This window comes from Dendrobates tinctorius, unplaced genomic scaffold (assembly GCF_039654945.1).
Source record: "Dendrobates tinctorius isolate UK_male_01 unplaced genomic scaffold, ASM3965494v1 ptg000011l, whole genome shotgun sequence".
NCBI classification, from domain to species: Eukaryota; Metazoa; Chordata; class Amphibia; order Anura; family Dendrobatidae; genus Dendrobates; species Dendrobates tinctorius.
Genome location: NW_027361679.1, coordinates 114036944 through 114062123, shown reverse-complemented (window position 1 = coordinate 114062123; position 25180 = coordinate 114036944). Strand labels below are relative to the sequence as shown.

General features: G+C 45.2%; 1 protein-coding gene across 1 annotated transcript in view; it reads left to right on the top strand.

Moving 5' to 3' along the window:
* GIPC3 (GIPC PDZ domain containing family member 3) overlaps positions 1-25180 on the top strand; it is a 181079-nt gene that overhangs the window by 72528 nt on the left and 83371 nt on the right. The window contains exon 4 of the mRNA XM_073546296.1: positions 25011-25123. Within this exon, the coding sequence (XP_073402397.1) occupies positions 25011-25123 (113 nt within the window). The remainder of the gene's footprint in view (positions 1-25010; positions 25124-25180) is intronic.

Below are 25180 nucleotides of genomic sequence, written 5' to 3'. Positions count from 1 at the left end.
TGTCCACTATTCTATAAGCTGCAGCTGGACGCATGCCCCGGCACTTTGATTTACAGCTCATTCTGCACAGATGCTTTGTAGAGTTAACGCTCAATCATTTTTTCCTGGTAGCCGTACTTTCAGTAAGGTGGATTGTAACAATATATCTACAGGTAAATCTCTTTTTTCCAAAGAGACAGGTTCCCTTTAAGTAAAATTCTCTGTTTTAATGTTACAGCATGATCTGCCTGTATCTGCCTGATTTGTCATTGTGCTGTTGATTTGGTCATTCTTTCTACCAAAGATCGCAGTAAGGCTTGGCACACAGTTATCCTGTGCTTTGAGCTGAGCGCTTACTTCGAGGTTTCCGTGTAAATCTCTGAATACGTGATTCACAAGGAACCCCCGTCGGAAGATTCCCTATAATGAGGCAGATGGAGGTACTTTGGATGCCATAGAACCTGTGATCCAGCATTGTCTGTCTTTTTAGGATTGCATAAAAATGCCGTCAGCCACAGTTTTGTGCACTTCTGAAAAGAAGGACACCCCTGAACAGAAGCCATATGGAGTCTAGAGTAACTCTACTGCCTCAATATAGTGAACTGATCCCTCGGGGGTTTCATTTGAATCATGTCATGTGGAGATTTAGATGGAAACCCTGATGTAAGTGCTCAGTGAAGTGCAGGATAATTGTGATCCCAAATGTTATGTAAATTGTTTCTAACAAAAGCTTCAACTCAATCTGCAAAAAAAGCATTTCCCCACTCAGGTCCGTCATCTGTTAATGGAAATATAGGGGCTTCCACGTTACTGATAGTGTTAAGGCTCTGGAAAAGCTAAATAGCTCCTATGCCCTCAAAAGAAATTCAGCAAATTCTGTGTTTCCAAATCCAGATGCCCCCCTCCCTTCTGAGTCCCAAAGTATGCCTAACCCACATATAGCGTTTTGTAAATTTTGTTGGAAAAATAAGAAATTGCTGGTCAACTTTTAACCCTTATAAGGCTAGTTTCATACTAGCGTTTATGAGCGCAGCGACGGCCTGCGCACGGCCGCCGCTAAGCCCCGCCCCCTGCCGCGCCCCGCCGGTAGCTCCGCCCACCGGCGCATGACGCTGCATGCGCCCTGCGTCCCCTATCTTTATCACAGGGGGCGCAGGCCGTGCGCAGTATGCGTTTGGCGGCGTATGCGCCTTTTTGACGGTGCGCCGACGCAACCAAACTGCAGCAGGTTGCGTTTGGCGCAGGTCGGCGCACCGTCAAAAGGACGCATGCGCCGCCAAACGCATACTGCGCATGGCCTGCGCCCCCAGTGATAAAGATAGGGGACGCAGGGCGCATGCAGCGTCATGCGCCGGTGGGCGGAGCTACCGGCGGGGGCGGGGCTTAGCGGCGGCCGTGCGCAGGCCGTCGCTGCGCTCATAAACGCTAGTGTGAAACTAGCCTAACTTCCTCACAAAAGAAAAATTGATTCATAAATTGTGCTGATGTAAAGTAGGCATGTCAGAAATGTTATTTATTTCCTATTTTGTCTGACATATCTAGGACTACTGGACTCATGACCCCGCCTAGAACTACTGAAAGGAGTCATTTTGACTCCTTGCTTGTTTTCGTTTATTTTTAGAGTTTCATTTGTGGTTATTTATTAATAATTATATTTTTTGTAATGTATTATTATTGTGAGATCCAACAGTAATGCTTTTGATTGTTTTTTTTCTGCTTTTCTTATTTTTCTACAGAAAATAACAATAATTATAATAGACGTTTTTCAAACTTTTTTTTTATTCAAGTGCACACATATAAACAACAACTGAAGAACAAAAAGCAGAGAAAATGTAGGTGGAGGAGCATAAAAATGAAAATATGGCGCAGAATTCACCTTCTAAACATTTGGTGTTTCGCATTTTAGGCATTGCCTTTGATTTATGGCAGTACATTGCCCACACAAAGACTTACCACAAGTCTTACAATTGCCGACAGATCTATTTTTCTTGCACTTTTCTTTGATCTGGCAAAATTTTGTTTGAACCATCACTTCTGAGCATGTAGAAACTTGGGACGTGGAACCCTTTTCCCTATCTGTGACATAAGGACCACTCAACTCTCTCACAAGCGTTTGCAAAAATGCCTTGCGTGACATTTTTTGGTGGGTAATCTCCTTGAATATTATCCATGCATTTATACCCGCAAAGTCTAAGGCATTTTCAAATGCATGAACAGGCCATCTCCTTGTGCATGTTCGTGTGGTATATTTTCGTGCCATCTGATCCACTACATCTACTCCATATTTTGTTTCATTGTAAAACTTTACCGTTTCTGGAGTTTTTTTAGCGGAATCAGACGCAACAACAACATCTGGATGGACGGAACTCAAAATGACAACATTTTTGTTGGGCTTTCCTTGATATACTGTAAGTGTAAAATTGTCTTCATTTCTAAACACTTTAGTGTTGTACAATTCCTCTTTCATGGATTTTATTTCTTTAGGCACTTCTCGCCTTATCTTGTTCAGTGTTCCCACGATGGTTGTTCCTTTGCTTTTTAGCTGTTTAGCTAATTTTACTGAAGTAAAATAATTATCGGTTGTAACATTGCGACCTTTTTTCAAAAACGGGTCCAATAACTTCATTACCACATGGTCAGCTAAACGGTCCTCAGCACGGCGTGTGTCATCTTTTGCCTAGATAAGGGAAGCCATTTGCCAGATATTTGCTCTCCTTATCAACAGCTAGCCAATATTTGTGGCCATATTTATCTGGTTTGGAAGGCATGTACTGTGTGAATGGACACCTAGTTTTGCTTGGGAAATGTTGCTCATCCACCGTTATGTATGGGCCAGGTTTGTAACACGCAATACAATTTTCAATAAACCTGTCCCACACAGTAGAAAATAGAGCAAACTTGTCCGTTTGCAGTCTCTCCGATCGAGTAGATTTCTCATGAAATCTGATAAGATAAAAGCCTAGAGTAAACAAGCTATTTTGTTCAGTATTACACAGTAATACAAGCAGGTAAAACACAAGGAAAATGTGAAAAGTTGACATGTAAATTGAACTACATCTATATGAACATCAGGGTAAATAAGACAGAGTGAAAAAATTATGCACAAAACTTTATAGCAACATTTAGTGACAAAAGGACCTCAAAATATAGTAGGGAGTCAAAATGACTCCCTTCAGTAGTTCTTGGTAAATTTTGAAAAAAACGCGCAAATTTTTCACCAAAATTATTTATTCTCACAAAATCTTTTTTCACATCATATTTGAGGAAAAGTCACCGAGTTTCAAGCCGGAATTCTGAAAAATGTAGTCACAGAAGAGAAATAAAAAACGAAAGGAGTCAAAATGACTCCATCAGTAGTTCTAGTGTTAAAGACATATGAATTCAAAGTTTGAAAATTGTGAAATTTTCACCGAATTTCCATTTTTTCCACAAAAAAACACACGTTATATCAAAGAAATGTTACCACCATCATGAAGCACAATATTTTATGAAAAAACTTTCTCAGAACCAGTGGGATCCGTTAAAGCGTTCCAGAGTTATTACCTCATAAAATGACACTGGTAAGAATTGTAAGAATTGGCCTGGTAATTAATGTGCAAACCACTTTGGAGGATAAAGGCGTTAAAATAAAATATTTTTGTGCTTGTGTTTTTTTTATTTTTACTAACTGGATTAGTAATGGGGTTGTCGGATAGACACCTTTCCATTACTAACACAAGGGATTGATGTCAGCTATGTTTTTGGACAATTTACATCTCACCACAACCCCAAGCCCCATTGCCCCGATTGCCATTGCACCAGGGTAATTGGGATTGCCACATTGCATTTTCATCCACTACTGATTTTTGCTTACAAATTCTGATGTGAAATACAGAACGTGGAATGTTGTCTTAAACTAATGTTTTGAAGGTGCTGTACACTTATTGCAATCCTTAGGCCATGTTCACACGTTCAGTATTTGGTCAGTACTTTAGCTCAGTATTTGCAAGCCAATACCAGAAGTGGGTGATAAATACAGAAGTGGTGATTGTTTCACTCCTGGTTTTGTCTTACGAATACTGATGTAAAATACTGAACAAATGCTTTTATCTTTCCCATTTAGTTTTGGGTAGGAATGAGGAGGGTATGATGGCACCATTGGCTTCATCCACCTAGGACACCAAAATACCTTGTCATGGCCCACATAGCAAACATGTATACACACATATACATAGCACACACACTGCATAACAAATGCTCAGAAGATGCACACATTACACATAGAACATGTTTACAGGAAAACATGTTTATATAACCACATACAAATATCTCACGATAGCACGTGGGTCGCCCTCCCAGGGCTGTGGGGTACTCGGTACCGGGCCGGTCTCTCAAAGGGGAATGTCACAGCAGCGGTGACCCGGTCCGTGGCCCTGGGCACCCATGTAAAAGGGGTTAAGTGATGGAATAAAGTTTATGAGTGAATGATTTGTGACGCCACCTGTGGTGCTCGGCAAATAGGGGGTTAAGCCGACGCTGCCGGCAGATCCTCTGGGACAGATGGTGTAAGGCAGCAAGATGTATTAGCTCCCCACAGGTAGAGCTGTAATCCCAGGGTAGTGAGGATAAGTGTTGAGGAAGAGGGTGCAGTGTCTGGCACAGGGATGAAGCAGTGCTGACCTGGTTGCAGGAAGAAGGCAAGGACACAACAGGGTGCAGTTTCTTTACCTTTACTTTGCTTGACAAATGCAGTCCAGGGTCCAGATTACAGATGGCACAGGAGCTGGCTAGCCTGGAAGCAACTTAGGAATCTCTCTATGCAGATGGGTTGTGTAGTCTCCTTCCTAGCGCTTATTTTTAGGTACTTGCAGTACTGTGTTACACTGAAGTTCCACTTGCTTATTCTCTTTAGAATTCCCTCGTATGGCAGACAGCTGTAGCCTTCTAGCCTTCCTCTTCTGGCTCACACGTCACTGTTGTGCCTCCGAGTCTTATGTGGGAATAGAGCATTTACAGCTTCCTATTCCTCCAGTTTCTGTTGCAGGACCATCACTGTCCGTACAGCCTTGGAGACCGGGCTCCAGATCATGCACTGTAGCTGGGAATGAGCCTGAACTCACTGTTCAATCTCCCAGCTCTTCTCCTCCACATCCACACACGTTGCCCTCCTCAAACGAACTCCCCCAATTTTCCCTCCTGGCCCCCAGAGAGTAGCTCCTCCCCCAGTTTTGGTTCAGAGCTCCCTCTGCTGACCTGGAATGGAAACTGTGTTGTGTGTTGTGATTAACTGATAGAGAGATCCTTTATTGCTTCCAAGCATGACATCACACTCCCTAGGAGGAAGGCAATGCCACTGTGGCGACCATACTCCTGGGGGCGCTACATTCCCCGTAGTGCAATTCAGTACTCCCAGACTGAAGCAAAAACGTAAACATATAAACAATTATAAATATAACAAGATTTCCAAAAGTGAAAAATACAAAAAAACACAAAAAGAAAAGCTCAAAGCTCAAAAATAGTCCTGATGACGATTAGTCCAAGCGTCAATGTCCATGGTCCAATTCCTGAGCAAGTTGGTAAACAATTTACAAGTAGAGTTTTGACCACACATAGTCCTGTGGTCCAATTGTCCATTGAAACAAAATAAAATATCCAAAAAGTCTTGCAGAGTCTCTGTAGGCACAAAACTTTAAACGTTGCATATTTACAGATTAACATTTACAAAACTTATCTATATACGGAACCTTAGGGGTGGAATACCTTGGGTACTACGGACAGACCTATGTAGCACTGGTATGGGTAAACTGGGTAGTAGCCGTCTGCGAACTCTTAGAATGACTGTGAGCACGACCGATTCACCACTGGCAGGGCGAAGATTCTCTGACTCCACTGCTGGTGTGGCATCCGCTGCCTGAACTCCCTGATTTTCAGAGTTCTCTTGAGTCTCTGCTACTTCAGTTGCAGTAGGCTGGGGAAAGATTAGGACAGGAACTACGATGGCTTGATCCATTCTTGTCCAGTTTGCAGGAAATTCTCCGAGTACAGTGCTGACCTTTTCTTCTTCTTCTAGGGGTTGAAGGTTGTTTTGTTCTCCCATCCTTTCCTTTAGCTGGTCAGGGCACAGTTTCAGATGATCCCTCGATACTGCTGATGAGGTTTCTCCTCCATTCTTACTGATAAGGCACACTTTGGTGTTGTCGAAGTTTGATGGTAAGACGGTGTAGGGTTCAGCTTCCCATTGGTCATCCAATTTATGCATCCTCCTTTTCCTCTTTAGGACTTGTTCTCCTGGTGACAAGGGAACTGCGGGTGCATGTTGATTGTAGGTCTTTTTCTGTTTTTGTCTCGCCTGAGCTAGACTCTTTTCTACACACACTTGTACTCTTCGGTATTGCTGCTGCCGCTCTGTATCCCAGTCAGCATCTGGTGATGTTACCTCAGGTGTAAGGAGTCCCATATCCAAATCAATAGGCAACTTGCCAGGCCTCGCTCTCATTAGGTTGACTGGAGTGCAGTTGGTGGAATTCACAGGTATGTGATTGTAGAGGTCAACCAGATCTGGCAACTTCTCTGGCCACAGATTCCTTTCTTCCAGAGGCAAGGTCTTCAGTAGGTCAATCACCACCTGATTCATCTTTTCACACATGCCATTGGTCTGTGGATGGTACGGTGTTGTCCTGATCTTCTTGCAACCGTACAAGTTACAGAATTCCTGGAACACTTCCGCCTCAAAGGCTGGACCTTGATCTGTAAGCACTCGCTCGGGATATCCATGTGGTCGACAAAAGTGCTGTTGGAATGCGCTCTGACTGCTGTCCTGGCTGATTGATCCTTGACAGGCACGACTACCAGGAACCTCGAGTAGTGGTTAACGATGGTAACAGCATAAACGTAGCCTGAACGGCTGGGAACCAGCTTCACATGGTCCAGGGCTACCAACTCGAGTGGCTGTTTGGTTATTATTGGCTGCAAAGGAGCTCTTTGGCTGTTACGGTTCTTTCTGCGCAGATTGCATTGTCCACACTCCCAGCACCAATTTTCAATGGCCTTCCTCATTCCAGCCCAGTAGAATCTCTCCCGGAGCAAGGCTTCCAACTTCTTCCATCCGAAGTGTCCAGCTCCATTGTGATAGGCTTCTAAGACCATTGATGCCTCCCTCTTTGGGACTACCACCTGCCAGACCAACTCATTAGTGCGGGCTGTTGTGAGTTCATTTTCCCCTTCACCGTCGATGTCTGATGAACTCCCTCTTCTGGTGAAGGAAGGTAGTGAGGCTGATTACCAAACACCTGATCTGGTAGATGATGACTGGGTAACAGGAAATTCTGACTGGATATAAGGCAGCCGATGCCCTTCTGAGTCGCTGGTGATTTCTCTGCTGGATTCTTGGAGACCAGTCTGATTCCTGCTTCCCAAAGATAAGTTTTTGCTCTGCTATTGAACTTATTAGTTTTGTTTTGTTTACCTTGTTTTTTGGAGTTCAGCCATCCCCGGTCGGGGGTGTGCTGAGTTCCATTTTTGTATCTGATCAGTTTGTCTCTTTGCTCTGTCTTCAAAATTTACCTGAGTGCTGAGATAGTCTTTTTGAAGTCCTAGCGACTTCAGGGCCTGTTTTTCCTATCAGACGGTTGGGACATTTTTTGGTAGGGTTTTTCACGGATTGCAGACAGCAGCTTTTCTATCCTGTCCTTTTTAGTTAGCTTGGGCCCCATCGTTTGCTCAACCTATCTTTCTATCTGTGTTAGTGTTTTCATCTTGCTTCACCGTCATTATTTTTTGGGGGCTGCCTTTTGCTTTGGGGTCTGCTCTGGGGCAGTTTAGATTTCCCCTTTCTTTCTTTAGGCCTATTTAGTTCTCCGGCTGTGATCGTGGGGTCTAGGGCATCGTAGGAACCCCCCACGGCTACTGTTAGTTGTTGTGGATAGGATCAGGGGTCTGCAATCCGATAGATACCAACCTCTCCGGTTTTCTGGACTTAGCTTGTATTTTTGTTTTTTCCTCCTTCGGTGACTCATTCATAAAAGCGGGCATTGATACTCCCCCGACACAGCTTTCCCTCATAGATGAACAGCCGACCTCTTTCCTTCCACAACTGCTGGGTTTCTTCAGGAGCATCTGGATCTGGGCGTGAGTCAGCTTGTGACAGTAGCTCCTTTACCAGGCGGACGGGGCACGTTGGGCCGTAATTGGCCGGTGGAAGGCAGGTAACTATTTCTTCGAGTGCCTCAGGGTCTTCTCCTGTATCTGGCAGATTAGGCATTCTGGACAGCGCATCAGCATTGGCATTCTTGTGCCCCGCTCGGTACTTGATGGTGAATTCATAGTTGGACAGCCGGGTCATCCATCGCTGCTCCAGTGCACCTAGTTTGGCAGTTTCCAAGTGAGTCAACGGGTTGTTGTCCGTGAAGATGGTAAATTTGGCTGAAGCTAGGTAATGCTTGAATCGTTCAGTCACAGCCCAGACTATAGCGAGGAACTCCAGTTTGAAGGAACTGTAGTTGTCAGGGTTCCTTTCAGTGGGACGAAGCTTCCTGCTGGTGTAGGAGATCACTTTTTCTTTGCCATTCTGTACCTGTGACAGTACTGCTCCCAGTCCCACGTTGCTGGCATCAGTATACAACACAAATGGTTGGTCATAATCTGGGTAGGCCAGAACTTCATCTCCTGTGAGAGCCATCTTCAGTCGAGTGAAGGACCTCTCTAGTTCCTCATTCCATTCAAATGTAGGACACTTCTTCCTGGCTTTCTTGGGCTGGCCTACCAGAAGATTTTGCATAGGGGTGGCTATCTCAGTGAAGCCTTTGATGAACCTTTGGTAGTAGCCTACCAACCTGAAGAATTGACGTACCTCATGGAGGTTGCTGGGCTTCTGCCAGTCCCGGATGACAGTTACTTTGTCAGGATCCGGTGCCACACCTTCTGCACTCACTACATGACCGATGTACTGTACCTTGGGCTTCAGGAGGTGGCATTTGGATGGCTTCACGTTCAGGCCAAAGTTGGACAAGGCTTCAAACACCTCAGCCAGGTGCTTCAGATGGTCTTCATAAGTCTTGGAGAAAACAATGACATCGTCAAGGTATAACAGGACTGGCTCGAAGTTCTTGTGTCCAAGACAGCACTCCGTTAGCCGTTGAAATGTCCCAGGGGCAGTGCAGAGCCCGAATGGCATGTAGTTGACCTCGCCAAGACCCATTGGTGTGGTAAATAGTGTTGAGCATTCCGATACCGCAAGTATCGGGTATCGGCCGATACTTGCTGTATCGGAATTCCGATACCGACTTCCGATATTTTTTCAATATCGGAATTCGGCATCGGAATCGGAAGTTCAGTTGATTGACGGCCTGACGTCATCATGATGCGCGGTGTGTGCGCATCATGATGCGCCGTCATTTCGGGCCTTCCGGGGGTCTCTGCCGGCCTGCCGGGGGGCTGTGCCGGCCTGCCGGGGGGCTGTGTGGACTGCCCGGGGTCTGTACCGGCCTGCCGGGGGGCTGTGCCGGCCTGCCGGTGGTCTGTGCACCCTGTGGGGGTCTGTACCGGCCTGCCGGGTGGCTGTGCCGGCCTGCCGGTGGTCTGTGCACCCTGTGGGGGTCTGTACCGGCCTGCCGGGGGGCTGTGCCGGCCTGCCGGGGGGCTGTGCTGATGTCCGGGGGTCTGTGCAAGCATCGTCCGATGGGACTACAAGTCCCATCGGGCGATGCCTGCTACCATGACAGTGATTGACACATTAGCCAATGATGGGACAGTAGTAGTCCCATCATCCGGCTAATGTGTTAAATGTTAAAAAAAAAAAATACTACATACATACTACATGCTACATACATACTACATGCTACATACATACTACATATATACTACATACATACTACATACATGCTACATACATGCTACATACATGCTGCATGCTACATACATACTACATACATACTACATACATACTACATGCATGCTACATGCATGCTACATACATACATGCATGCTACATACATACTACATGCATGCTACATACATACTACATGCATGCTACATACATACTACATGCTACATACATACCACATACATACTACATACATACTACATACTACATATATACTACATGCATGCTACATACATACTACATGCTACATACATACCACATACATGCTACATACATACTACATATATACTACATACATACTACATGCATACTACATGCATACTACATACATACTACATGCATGCTACATACATACTACATGCATGCTACATACATACTACATGCTACATACATACCACATACATACTACATACATACTACATACTACATATATACTACATGCATGCTACATACATTCTACATGCTACATACATGCTACATGCTACATACATACCACATACATACTACATACATACTACATACATACTACATGCTACATACATACTACATATATACTACATGCATGCTACATACATACTACATGCTACATACATACCACATACATACCACATACATGCTACATACATACTACATGCATACTACATGCATACTACATACATACTACATGCATACTACATACATACTACATGCTACATACATACCACATACATACTACATACATACTACATACATACTACATGCTACATACATACTACATATATACTACATGCATGCTACATACATACTACATGCTACATACATACCACATACATACCACATACATACTACATGCATACTACATGCATACTACATACATACTACATACATACTACATGCATGCTACATACATACTACATGCTACATACATACCACATACATACTACATACATACTACATACATACTACATGCTACATACATACTACATATATACTACATGCATGCTACATACATACTACATGCTACATACATACCACATACATACTACATACATACTACATATATACTACATGCATGCTACATACATACTACATATATACTACATGCATGCTACATACATACTACATATATACTACATGCATGCTACATACATACTGCATGCTACATGCATGCTACATACATACTACATGCATACTACATATATACTACATACATACAATACATTCATACAATACATACATAGACATACAGTACATATAACATAGAGTAACATACTTACCAATACTTGTCACATTGTTCCCCGAAGCCATTGTCTTTTCCGGAATAAATATTAACATAACAAACCACAAAAATACTCACCCACGATCCGAAGCAGTCCACGAGTGTGTCCCACGACGATCTTGGGTAGAGAACTGCAGCATCAGATGATGCTGCCGTTCTCTACGGGCTGCAGGAATCCAATGACGGAAGGTAGGTATCCTTCCGCACTGTATTCCTCCGCCACTTAAAAAAAAAAAGTCCCTAGTCTCACTTTATGCCATTGCTGTGTGGGAATTTCCCACACAGCAATGGCATAAAGTGAGACTAGGGACTTTTTTTTTTTTAAGTGGCGGAGGAATACAGTGCGGAAGGATACCTACCTTCCGTCATTGGATTCCTGCAGCCCGTAGAGAACGGCAGCATCAGCTGATGCTGCAGTTCTCTACCCAAGATCGTCGTGGGACACACTCGTGGACTGCTTCGGATCGTGGGTGAGTATTTTTGTGGTTTGTTATGTTAATATTTATTCCGGAAAAGACAATGGCTTCGGGGAACAATGTGACAAGTATTGGTAAGTATGTTACTCTATGTTATATGTACTGTATGTCTATGTATGTATTGTATGAATGTATTGTATGTATGTAGTATATATGTGGTATGTATGTAGCATGTAGTATGTATGTAGTATGTATGTAGCATGCATGTAGCATGCAGTATGTATGTAGCATGCATGTAGTATATATGTAGTATGTATGTAGCATGCATGTAGTATATATGTATGAATGTATGTAGCATGTAGTATGTATGTAGTATGTATGTGGTATGTATGTAGTATGTATGTAGTATGTATGTAGCATGCATGTAGTATGTATGTAGTATATATGTAGTATGTATGTAGCATGCATGTAGTATATATGTAGTATATATGTAGCATGTATGTAGTATGTATGTGGTATGTATGTAGCATGTAGTATGTATGTAGCATGCATGTAGTATATACGTAGTATGTATGTAGCATGTAGTATGTATGTAGCATGCATGTAGTATATATGTAGTATGTATGTAGCATGTAGTATGTATGTAGCATGCATGTAGTATATATGTAGTATGTATGTAGCATGTAGTATGTATGTAGCATGCATGTAGTATATATGTAGTATGTAGCATGTAGTATGTATGTAGCATGCATGTAGTATATATGTAGTATGTAGCATGTAGTATGTATGTAGCATGCATGTAGCATGTACTATGTATGTAGCATGCATGTAGTATATATGTGTTATGTATGTAGCATGTAGCATGCATGTAGCATGCATGTAGTATGTATGTAGTATGTATGTAGTATATATGTGGTATGTATGTAGCATGTAGTATGTATGTAGCATGTAGTATGTATGTAGCATGCAGTATGTATGTAGCATGCATGTAGTATATATGTAGTATGTATGTAGTATATATGTAGTATGTATGTTGCATGTAGTATTTATGTAGTATGAATGTAGCATGTATGTAGCATGTATGTAGTATGTAGTATGAATGTAGCATGTATGTAGTATGCATGTTGTATGTATGTAGCATGTAATTTTTTTTTTTTTTTTTTTTACATTCAACACATTAGCCGGATGATAGGACTATTACTGTCCCATCATTGGCTAATGTGTCAATCACTGTCATGGTAGCAGGCATCGCCCGATGGGACTTGTAGTCCCATCGGACGATGCCTGCACAGACCCCCGAAGCCTGCACAGACCACCGGCAGGCCGGCACAGCCCCCCGGCAGGCCTGCACAGACCACCGGCAGGCCGGCACAGCCCCCCGGCAGGCCGGCACAGCCCCCCGGAGCCTGCACAGCCCCCCGGCAGGCCGGCACAGCCCCCCGGCAGGCCGGCACAGCCCACCGGAGCCTGCACAGACCACCGGCAGGCCGGCACAGCCCCCCGGCAGGCCGGCACAGACCACCGGAGCCTGCACAGACCCCCTGGCAGGCCGGCACAGCCCCCCGAAAGGCCCGTACAGACCCCAGAGAGGCTGTACAAGGGCAGGAAAGGGTTTTTCTTATTCCGATACCGGAAGTCCCATAGACTTGAATGGGACTTCCGGTATCGGAATCGGCGATACCGATACTTTTTTTAAAGATCGGCCGATACCATCCGATACGATACTTTGAAGTATCGGACGGTATCGCTCAACTCTAGTGGTAAACGCTGTTTTCTCCTTGTCTGCCTCTGCCACGGGAACCTGCCATTACCCACTAGTGAGATCTAAGGTGGAAAAATAGTTAGCAGTTTTAAGTGCGGCTAATGACTCCTCAATTCTGGGTAATGCGTAGGCATCCTTATGTGTAATGCTGTTAATTTTTCTGTAATCAACACACATTCTCATGGTACCATCTTTCTTTTTCATAAAGACTATTGGAGCTGCCCAGGGGCTACAACTGTCTCTGATCACCCCAGCCTCCTTCATTTCCCGCAACATACTTTTGGCACATGGATATTGTGTTGGGGGTATAGGCCGGTACCTTTCTTTAATGGGGGATGATCTCCATTGGGGATATGGTGTTGAACCCCTTTTGCCTTCCCAAAGTCTAGAGGGTGTTTACTGAATACCCGCTCGTATTCCTGAGTCACTCGGTAAACCCCACTCTTTTGGTATGAAGGGGTGGAGTCAGTTCCCACATGCAGCTGCTGACACCACTCCTCCAGCTGCTTTACAGAGCCATTGTCCTCCACCTGGTCGGACGAGACCAAGGTCTCTGCTGCCTGTATGTCGTTGTTACTGACGGTAAGCAGCTTAGCAACTGTGGCATACTGAGGTATTATGGCCTCCTCTTCCCCACAATTCAATAGGCGTACAGGTACTCTCCCTTTGCGAGCATCAACTACCCCTCTGGCTGTCAGGACAGTGGGCCGGCTATCAGATTACACTGGCTCTACCAATGCTTGGTAATCTTTTCCTCTGAGGCCTATGGCTGCCCGACACCAAATTAACATGTCACATCTGGGGGGTATCGCAATGGGGAAAGAATCACTCACTCTGACGCTGCCAATTTCTCCGCCAGACAGTTCTACCTGCTGACTTTGCATCAGGGCCTTGATCTCCTTCTGCAGGACTCGTTGTTCACTGGAACCAGCAGTCTCGGCTATCTGTTGCAACAAAGCAATAACCTCGGCAAGACAATTTTCAATCACATTAGTACCTAGGGTCATCATTGGGTTACATTATCGTCAATCAATGTCTACATCAGACCTTGAGATTTTAACTCTACTCGCCCCACTTTAATAGTAATCTCTTTACATCCTACTTGCGGCAAGGACTGACCATTGCTGGCAACTACTGTCAATTCATCACTTGGGCCACGAGTAAGTTCAGAGTCAGCCCAATACCGCTTGTAAAGGATATATGGCATAGTTGTCACCTGAGAGCCAGTGTCCAGCAAAGCGTTCATGGGGATGCCATCAATCACCACTGGGAGGACCGGTCACCCTCCAACATACTTGGCTCGCCAGTTCTTTGGGCCTTGTGGTCTTACTCCTGGGGGTTGGCCCTCTGCCCCAGGGGTTGCTCATTTAAATACCAGAATCTTGCGATGTGGCCTGCCTTGCAGCAGTGACGACAGATGGGACGTCCGTCCAGGTCATAGCGATCGTTGTCTCTCCCTCGGCGTGGCGGGATCCTCTTCTTCCATAGCCATGGGACATCCTCTGGACTGGAGGCCAGCTGGATCTTCTCCTTTGAGGACACCTGCAAGGACTGCACGGTTTTGGCAAGTGCAGCCATATTTTTGGTCAGCTCTTGGACCTGAAGGCGCAGTTCTGTAGATGGATCATTATCCAGAGTCTGTGCATCAGCTTCCACAGGGCTGGGAGGGAAAGATGCTGCTTCTTGATGGTATGTGATCGCTGGGCGCCTAGGGGGCACTGGGCGGCTGACAGTTGGTTCATGCAGCACCCGAATAGCCCTGTCCTTGAAGTCTGCAAAGTCTAGGTCAGGGTTTTGTAGGGCTATGATGCACAGCTGTGCTCTGTGGGTACCGGATAGGAGTCCCTCAATAAATTGCTCCTTTAACAGTCTGTCTCCATCTTTCACACTGTCTGGATCAATCTGCTTTATGGCTCGCAGCGCCTCCTGCAGGTTAAGTGCAAAGTCCCGTATACTGTCCTGCACTCTCTGCTTACACCCAAAGAATCTCATCTTTATTTCAGCTGCAGTGCGAGTGTCAAAGGTGCTTTTTAGCTTGGCCAGAATCTTTTTAACAGTCTCTTTATCACTGTCCTGCCAGGCTTTTTCTTCCCTCTGTGCTGCACCAGTTAGCTGCCCAATAAGGATGTTCACTTTTTGGCTTTCAGACAGAGGATACACCTCAAACAGACTGCACAGTCTCTCTTTGAATTCACTCAGGGTATGTGACTCACCTGAGTACTGCAGTAGCCAGGCTATTCCCGGTATATAGGGCATGGACAGTGACATTATGGGGACTGCTGCGGTGGGCGCTGATTCTTGCGTTGCCCTGGAGGCAGCGCTGGCTGCTGGATTCAGCGGCGCTATGGGAGCCGCAGCTGCGCTGGGCCCTGCAGCTTGTGGCACTGTGAGGTTTGCAGTGGCTTCCGCCACTGCGCCTGCTCTTGCTTCAGACATTCTCTCCCCCCCCAGTTAACGTTGGCCAGGCCCTGGGTTGCGCTGGCTTACCGGTTACCGCTCCATCGGCTGGACGATCGGGGGACGCTGGGGCTGCAGGCCTCGGCTTCTCACTTCTCTTGCGCTGGCCTCTTCCCGTGCGGCGCTTCACTTTCTCGCGCTCTTCGGCTGGCTCCGCCCGTGATGGCCCGCCCCTTTGGTTTCCCGCGCGCGCCAAGCAGCGGGGTAATGGTGGCGATGGCGCCGACAGTCTGTGGCACACAACACAGTCTCTGGCACACAGGACCTGGGGACACCGGGTTCCATTTATCCTGTTCATGATGCCAAAATGGGTCACCCTCCCAGGGCTGTGGGGTACTCGGTACCGGGCCGGTCTCTCAAAGGGGAATGTCACAGCAGCGGTGACCCGGTCCGTGGCCCTGGGCGCCCATGTAAAAGGGGTTAAGTGATGGAATAAAGTTTATGAGTGAATGATTCGTGACGCCACCTGTGGTGCTCGGCAAATAGGGGGTTAAGCCGACGCTGCCGGCAGATCCTCTGGGAAAGATGGTGTAAGGCAACAAGGTGTATTAGCTCCCCACAGGTAGAGCTGTGATCCCAGGGCAGTGAGGATAGGTGTTGAGGAAGAGGGTGCAGTGTCTGGCACAGGGATGAAGCAGTGCTGACGGGGTTGCAGGAAGAATGCAAGGACACAACAGGGTGCAGTTTCTTTACCTTTACTTTGTTTGGCAAATGCAGTCCAGGGTCCAGATTACAGATGGCACAGGAGCTGGCTAGCCTGGAAGCAACTTAGGAATCTCTCTATGCAGATGGGTTGTGTAGTCTCCTTCCTAGCGCTTATTTTTAGGTACTTGCAGTACTGTGTTACACTGAAGTTCCACTTGCTTATTCTCTTTAGAACTCCCTCGTATGGCAGACAGCTGTAGCCTTCCTCTTCTGGCTCACACGTCGCTGTTGTGCCTCCGAGTCTTATGTGGGAATAGAGCATTTACAGCTTCCTATTCCTCCTGTTTCTGTTGCAGGACCATCAGTGTCCGTACAGCCTTGGAGATCGGGCTCCAGATCATGCGCTATAGCTGGGACTGAGCCTGAACTCTCTGCTCAATCTCCCAGCTCTTCTCCTCCACGTCCACACACGTTGCCCTCCTCACACGAACTCCCCCCAATTTTCCCTCCTGGCCCCCAGAGAGCAGCTCCTCCCCCAGTTTTGGTTCAGAGCTCCCTTTGCTGACCTGGAATGGAAACTGTGTTGTGTGTTGTGATTAACTGCTAGAGAGATCCTTTATTGCTTCTAAGCATGACATCACACTCCCTAGGAGGAAGGCAATGCCACTGTGGTGACCATACTTCTGGGGACGCCACACATGCACTCAGGGCCGGCATTTTGGGCAGGCAGACCATGCAGATACCTAGGGCCCCCACCCACAAAGGGGGTCCCCTGCGTCTGCAGCCCCTTTATGAAGTGCACAGAGGGTGTATAGCAGTGAATAAGGCTGTTCATCCACTGTAGTCCTGGAGCGTCTCTCCCAAACCCCCTCCAGCCCCCCCCCTCTCTTTCTCCCTGCAGTCAGGTTAGAAGTTAAGAGCGAGGGGGAGGGGCCGATTACAGCACAGCAGAGATCAGAGCCGGGCCAGGAAGATGCCTGCAGCCCTGTGTGTCTGTGAGCAGGTTTCGGGATGCAGTGACAGACGGGAGGCAGATTAAGGGTTAACGTATTTACTTGAACAGGGATATACTCCATGCAGGGAGTTAAGGAGTTTTGCAGGGTTATTACATTAATGGGGTAAAACAACAAGGCAATAAGGTGAATGAAGCAACACCGGTGATCAGGTGTAAATGAGTTTCTAAAGGATAACTTATCTGGTCAGACGACTTCCAGGTGCTGGGTTCAACGATGTGGAGTGGTGACGCCGACAGCAGTCGGCAAAGGCTTGTTGCGATGGAGTCCTGAGGTACGCAAGGATCTAGTGGAGTCTTGACAGCAACAGTTCATCTCTGATACCCTACGCAGGGATCTTAATTCGGGGATTGTGGTTGCTGGTAAAGTGTGGGCTGCAACACAGTTCAAGCCCACTGTGGCTCGGCAGATATGGACCGGGGAGTCAGGGCACAGTTCACGGTCATGTACCCGGTCTTTCTGAAGCAGTATGAGCATGGCACAAGCAGGCGCACAGTGTTCGGCACCCTGGTTTGGGAGAGCCAGTGGAGGCACTCCAATTCTCTGTCCACAGCCTTTGTGGTGGCTGAGGGGATTCCAGGGCACGGGCCTGTGCTGCTCTGATGCTGCAAGGACGGAACACTCACTTCTCCCTGCAGTGCGCTGTCTGTTCCTGTCAAGTCTGATTGCTTTCGCGCATGCTCTGCTCTCCCTGAGCTAGCCACGCCACCCAGTCGGTCCGGTTGCTTAAGCTTTCCCCCGTACAGCAGAGGAGACAGCCCCGACAGTTCCGAACCCAGCACAAGAAAGGTACCCCCAGCCTGGTCCTTCTGCTTACATGTCTGTGTCATCTCCTCCTGAGTCCTCATCATGGCTGCTCGTAAAGCACTGTCCTGGGAATGGATCTGTACAAGTGAAGCCGCAGACCATGGTAAGTAAACTAGTATATGTGTATCTGTGTGTGTGAACTAGTCCAGAAAATAGTCATAGTCAATAGTCATAGAAGAAAAACAGCCGCACTCAAACAGATTTTCTTGAATGTAAGTGAAAACATTTATTAAATTCACCACAGAAAGGCATGACGAGATAACAAGGTAACGGTTTGACCCGAACACTGGTCTTTATCAAACCTCACTTAGGTAAAAAGAGGAGTAGCTGAGATGAGCCAGAAGTAGACCAGAACAAACGGAATAGAAGTCCCAGCTGGGGCTTAATGTATTGGCAGAGCAGGCGTCGTCTGTGGTGGTATCTCCAGATAGCAACATGTCTATTTATCTTGCGGAGATGCGATAAATCTCACCCGTACAATGTATTGGACGCAGTGAATCCGCATGATTCAGTGATCACATGTGAAGTCACCTGCGTTCAATAGCCGGCAGCAGACATGTGTTGCGTCCAAAGCGCTGCCAATTCCTGATCGTGTGCACTTGGCCTAAGAAAATAAATCGGTCAATTTCAGAAAAAAAAACTAATTCATTTGAACTCTGCTGGTGTCAGTGCAGTCTGTGGCCCCGTTGGGGATTTACGTGAATCCTATTTTAGAGGGATTCAGGCAGAGCATCTGGACGCAGTGCAGAAGGGCTATTGTGTGGAATAGTGCAGTCTACGATACTACTCCGCGCTGTCTCAGTGAAGCAGCCAGACTCGGACACCAGCCAGACACGGACAGCGGCCAGAAGACATTTTTTAAAATTTTTATAAATCTGTTGCTGTCGTTTTTCAGCATTTCTGCAGCGTTTTTTTCCCTATTCAAATGAATGGGACACAAAAATGCAAGTAAAAAAGGCTGCAAAAATGCTGAATATTTCCTGACAACACTGTAGATCAATCCACAGCAAAAATGGTGCATGTGAACAGACACTACACTCCCTGACAGAAGTTATGTTGCTTATCCATGTTGTGTAAATAAAAGCTTATAAACTGACCTGAAAAATATTCAGGATTGAGAGTCCTCAGTAGTTGATACCTTTTAATGGCTAACTGAAAAGATGGTAATACATTGCAAGCTTTCGAGACTACTCAGGTCTCTTCATCAGGCTAGACTAATACAAAATCTGAAGTCACATATTTATGCACAATACAGCCTAGAAAAAATGCAATAGATAAGACAAGTGACGTGAAGCAGAACTATCAATATGGGAGAGGGAGAAACATAAATATAAACATTGGACCAGTTCATAGATAAGGAGTCTGGATGTTTTATGGTCCTCTGATTGGGGTCTAGTTCTGTGTTGCCCTGCAAGGTTTTAAAAGGAAATTCCTTAATTGATGTAAAAAGACATAAATCCATGCGACACATTCATTCCAGCACTGAGAGTGTCAAAGTTCGTCATAAATTTGTACTCCCAAACTCGTCTCTCTATCTGAGATGTGAAGTTACCTTTCAATACCAGTAATTTCATATCCATGCTGCTGTGATCAGGGATACAGAAATGTTTTGCCACAGGTAGATCCATTCTTTTTTCTCTTATTGTGTGACGATGAGCATTCATCCTTGTTCTAAGCTTTTGCCCTGTCTCCCCCACATACAGACCCCCAGTTGGACATTTAGTACAAATAATTAAGTACACCACATTAGATGTAATGCAGGTGAAAGTACCTGGGATCTTGTAGTCCTGATGTGAGTTGGGGATCTTTATCTTGTCCGTGGTCATTATAAATGGACAGGTTTTACATTTTTTCTGGTTGCAAGGAAAGGTTCCTGCAGCTGTTGGAGAGGACAGGGAGCTTCTGACAATGATGCTTCTTAAATTTGGGGGCTGCCTAAAACACAGCAGTGGGGGGTCTGGAAAAATTGATTTTAATCGGGCATCTTTTTGTAGTAAAGGTTGTAATTTCCGTGCAGCTCCCCTTAGCACCTCCAGATTTGGGTTGTAGGTGACTACTAGAGGCACTCGGTTATTTTCTTCTTTAGCTTTGTAATGTAGCAGGTGATTCCTTGACAATCTGGTGGCTCTTGTAATTTGGTTTTCAATTGTTCTTGGATGGTAAGATGGTAAGATGGTAAGATACAATCGTATATGTTCCAACCCCATGGATAGAGACAAACACCTTGGTCGCCTCAAAAAAACCTTTTTGAATCAGGGTTACCATCCAAGAACAATTGAAAACCAAATTACAAGAGCCACCAGATTGTCAAGGAATCACCTGCTACATTACAAAGCTAAAGAAGAAAATAACCGAGTGCCTCTAGTAGTCACCTACAACCCAAATCTGGAGGTGCTAAGGGGAGCTGCACGGAAATTACAACCTTTACTACAAAAAGATGCCCGATTAAAATCAATTTTTCCAGACCCCCCACTGCTGTGTTTTAGGCAGCCCCCAAATTTAAGAAGCATCATTGTCAGAAGCTCCCTGTCCTCTCCAACAGCTGCAGGAACCTTTCCTTGCAACCAGAAAAAATGTAAAACCTGTCCATTTATAATGACCACGGACAAGATAAAGATCCCCAACTCACATCAGGACTACAAGATCCCAGGTACTTTCACCTGCATTACATCTAATGTGGTGTACTTAATTATTTGTACTAAATGTCCAACTGGGGGTCTGTATGTGGGGGAGACAGGGCAAAAGCTTAGAACAAGGATGAATGCTCATCGTCACACAATAAGAGAAAAAAGAATGGATCTACCTGTGGCAAAACATTTCTGTATCCCTGATCACAGCAGCATGGATATGAAATTACTGGTATTGAAAGGTAACTTCACATCTCAGATAGAGAGACGAGTTTGGGAGTACAAATTTATGACGAACTTTGACACTCTCAGTGCTGGAATGAATGTGTCGCATGGATTTATGTCTTTTTACATCAATTAAGGAATTTCCTTTTAAAACCTTGCAGGGCAACACAGAACTAGACCCCAATCAGAGGACCATAAAACATCCAGACTCCTTATCTATGAACTGGTCCAATGTTTATATTTATGTTTCTCCCTCTCCCATATTGATAGTTCTGCTTCACGTCACTTGTCTTATCTATTGCATTTTTTCTAGGCTGTATTGTGCATAAATATGTGACTTCAGATTTTGTATTAGTCTAGCCTGATGAAGAGACCTGAGTAGTCTCGAAAGCTTGCAATGTATTACCATCTTTTCAGTTAGCCATTAAAAGGTATCAACTACTGAGGACTCTCAATCCTGAATATTTTTCTATCTACTGGCTAACACGGTACAAAGATATACATCTTTCCTGTATAAACTGACCTTAAATTCATCCATTAATTATATAAATTATTCTTTTGAAAGCTGAAACCTTCCGAAATATGGTTTAGGTTAAGAAAATAAATTGCCATCAATGCAGAAATATTGATCATTTAATGGACACAGAATGGTCAGATTTTGGCAAGACAAAAGTTTTGTCACCTGGTCATATAATACACCCAATCCTAGTTTACATCCTCACATGTGCTCAGTAAATGATTGGTTAATTAGTGAGTGTATAAAAAGAAACCCTGCACCCCAGACCTTCACTTGAGCTGCAACTTGAGCTCTGACAACATGCCAAAAATCCACTCTGCAACCAAAGCCTGGATTATCAAGAGGCTGAAGACCAGATCCACTGCAGAGGTGGCTGGCACCTTTAATCTGTCTCAGCATCAAGTACAAAGAATTAAAAAAGATTCGAAGAGACTGGAGATGTATTTGACAAGCCCAGGTCCGGCAGACCCTGCAAGACAACTGCTCAGGAGAAATATTTGTTGGTTAGAAAATCCAAAGCAAGCCCCTCTTCCACTGCAGCTGAGCTCCAACAGGCCTGGTCACCTCAAGTCCCTGTGTCAACTAGGACAGTTTGTAGGATTCTGTCTCAAAATGGCCTCCATGGTCGAATCAGTGCCCAGAAGCCAGCACTAAACAAAAGGCAAATAAAAAAGCGTGTGGCATTTGCAAAGTCCTAAAGCCTGCTAAACAGATGGACGCTGGAAAAGTGGCATAAGGTGGATTTCTCTGATGAATCTTCAATAGAATTACACCACAGACATCCATCTCTACAACAAAGTTCCTCCAGGCAAAAAAGATCAAGGTGCTCAAGGACTGGCCAGCCCAGTCACCAGACATGAACATCATTAAGCATGCTTGGGGTAGGATGAAAGAGGAAGCTTGGAAGACAAAATCAAAGAATCTAGATGAACTCTGGGAGGCATGTAAGACTGCATTCTTTGCTATTCCTGATGACTTCATTAATAAATTGTATGAATCATTATTGAACCGCATGGATGCAGTCCTTCAAGCTCATGGAAGTCACAAAAATATTAAATATAACTCTAATAGCACCACAACTTCATTGACCAATGTTATGCAACATATATTTGTATTTTAAGTTAATTATTTGTATGAATATCACATTACGTTTTGTGGCCGACAAAACATTTGTCTTGCCAAAATCTGACCATTCTGTGTCCATTAAATGATCAATATTTCTGCATTGATGCCAATTTATTTTCTTAACCTAAACCACATTTCGGAGGGTTTCAGCTTTCAAAAGAATAATTTATGCAACCAATGGAAGAATTTAACGTCAAGTTATAAGCTTTCATTTACATAACATGGATAAGCAACATAACTTCTGTCAGGGAGTGTACAGGGGTTTTCTGATCATGTAAAAATAATTAGCATGAAATGATTAATCCCCTGCGGCTCCAGCACTGATGCTCCGGGGGACTCCATCAGTCTCAGCACTGGGCTGCAGGGGTCTTGGGCTGCAGGGGTCTTGTGGCTCCGGGGGTCTCTGCCAGTCTTAGCACTGGGCTACAATGGTCTATGGTCTTGTGGCTCCGGGGGTTTCAGCCAGTCTTAGCACTGGGCTGCAATGGTCTTGTGGCTCCGGGGGTTTCTGCAAGTCTTAGCACTGGGCTGCAGTATTCTTGTGGCTTCGGGGGGTCTCCGTTAGTCTTAAGCTCCCTTCACACATAGCGAGATCGCTAGCGATATCGCTAAAGCGTCACCGATTTTGTGACGCAACAGCGATATCGGTAGTGATCTCGCTACATGTGACATGTACCTGCGACCCGGCTCCCTGCTGGTTATCGCTGATCGCGCGAGATTGGCCTGGTCCATTTCTCATCGTTGGCTTCCTGCTGGTGCCAACGAGTGACTCCATGGACGCAGGCGGAAGACGTCAGCCTCGCTGCGTGTGACAGGTAAGTATCGACCGCCGACCGCTGCTGCATCGCTAGTGAGATCTGCCTATTTGGCAGCTCACTAGCAACCATTTAGCGATGCACCAGCGATCCTGACCGGGTCGTATCGTTGTCGGGATCGCTGGTGCATCGCTAAATGTCACGGGGCCTTTAGCACTAGACTGCAGGGGTTTTGTGGCTTCACCTTATATTGTAGCTGCAAAGTGAATAATAACCATCAGGGACCCCGAACCATCATCACGGAGCCAGAGGGGATTTAGCAGAGTAGTTGGGGGGACATGTAGGACTTTAATCGCTTTTTATTCTGCTGTTTGTGAGGTAGAATGTAGAAAAAGATGGCAATTCTGCTAATGTTTTCTATTATGTGACTGTACAGCCCCCTTCACACGACCTATCATGTTTCTCACAGATGCCACGTGTCCCCTATTTGACCTATGGTGCTGCACTGATGTCCGTGTTTTCCCAGCAGCACAGATGACAAGGGCCAATACAAGTCTATGGGTCCATGTAAACACGACGTTTGTGTGCTGTCTGTGTGCCATCCGTGTTTAACATGGAAAGTATTTAAGAAGCTTTGTAATTTCATTTCCATTATCCATACTGGAAAAACACGGATGGCACATTGACGACACACTGATTGAAAGCACTGGTGACACCGATATCGGTGTAATATGTATGGGTTTTATATGGACATGGGGGCCCCACTTTGAATTTTGCTTAGGGCCCCAATTAGTCTAAAACCGGCCCTGCACGCACTACACATGCCTTACATGCACACAATGATACTGCTTCATGCTGGAGGGAGCTGAGATGCTATACTACATGAGCTGCAGTTTGCTCTGCTTTTACTGCTCACCGCAGCAGTGTCTCAGCAGACAACTCCCTGTCCTCTCCTTTGCCAGGACTGCCGACAAGACAGGAGCCACTTTCATCAGGACCAGCAAACATGGAGGATACTGTACTACTTATCCTACAGCTCAGCTTGGTAGGTGATGACCATCTGTAGTTCTTCCTCTCATAAGCAGAAGGACATGAACACTGGCCAATGAACGCATCCATCATTCTAATTGAGAAGTTCAGTGGCCACGACCCGCATGACCTGTTATGAGATTGCGCCCTAGGCAGAGGCGCCTACCCTGCCTTCCCCTCATCCTGGCTCTGTCTTATAAAGAAATATTTACATTCAAGATAGCATCTACACTAATTTATGAGTGTCATATTTGGGTAATGGCCTATATAATTTCCTATATTGTAATATCGAAACATGCAGTTAAATTAAACACAGCAATCTCCTATTCACATATCTTCTACAGTAGATCTGAAAAAGTAAATTGGGGCTTAGAAACCAAGCTACGTAATGTGACAATCTCTTCTCATGCTGTTTAAATATTAATATTAAATGTTAATTTAAAATGTAGATTTGATAATGTAATAAAAAGGTTATGATGTTATATCTTAAAATACGGTTTTGCTGCTGGTTGAACTTTTGCGTTGTATTTTCCTAGATATGATTGGGCAAAGAGGTAAATCTAATAAATGTGCCAGTGAGGTTAAGATGACCAGTGGAAAAGAAACTCTCCGTCTCAGAAATAAGGGCATAGCTACTTTGGAAGAACTGGTAAGACATTTCATCAAATATATCCTCCAATTTAATCTTCTATAGTAAATAATGAAG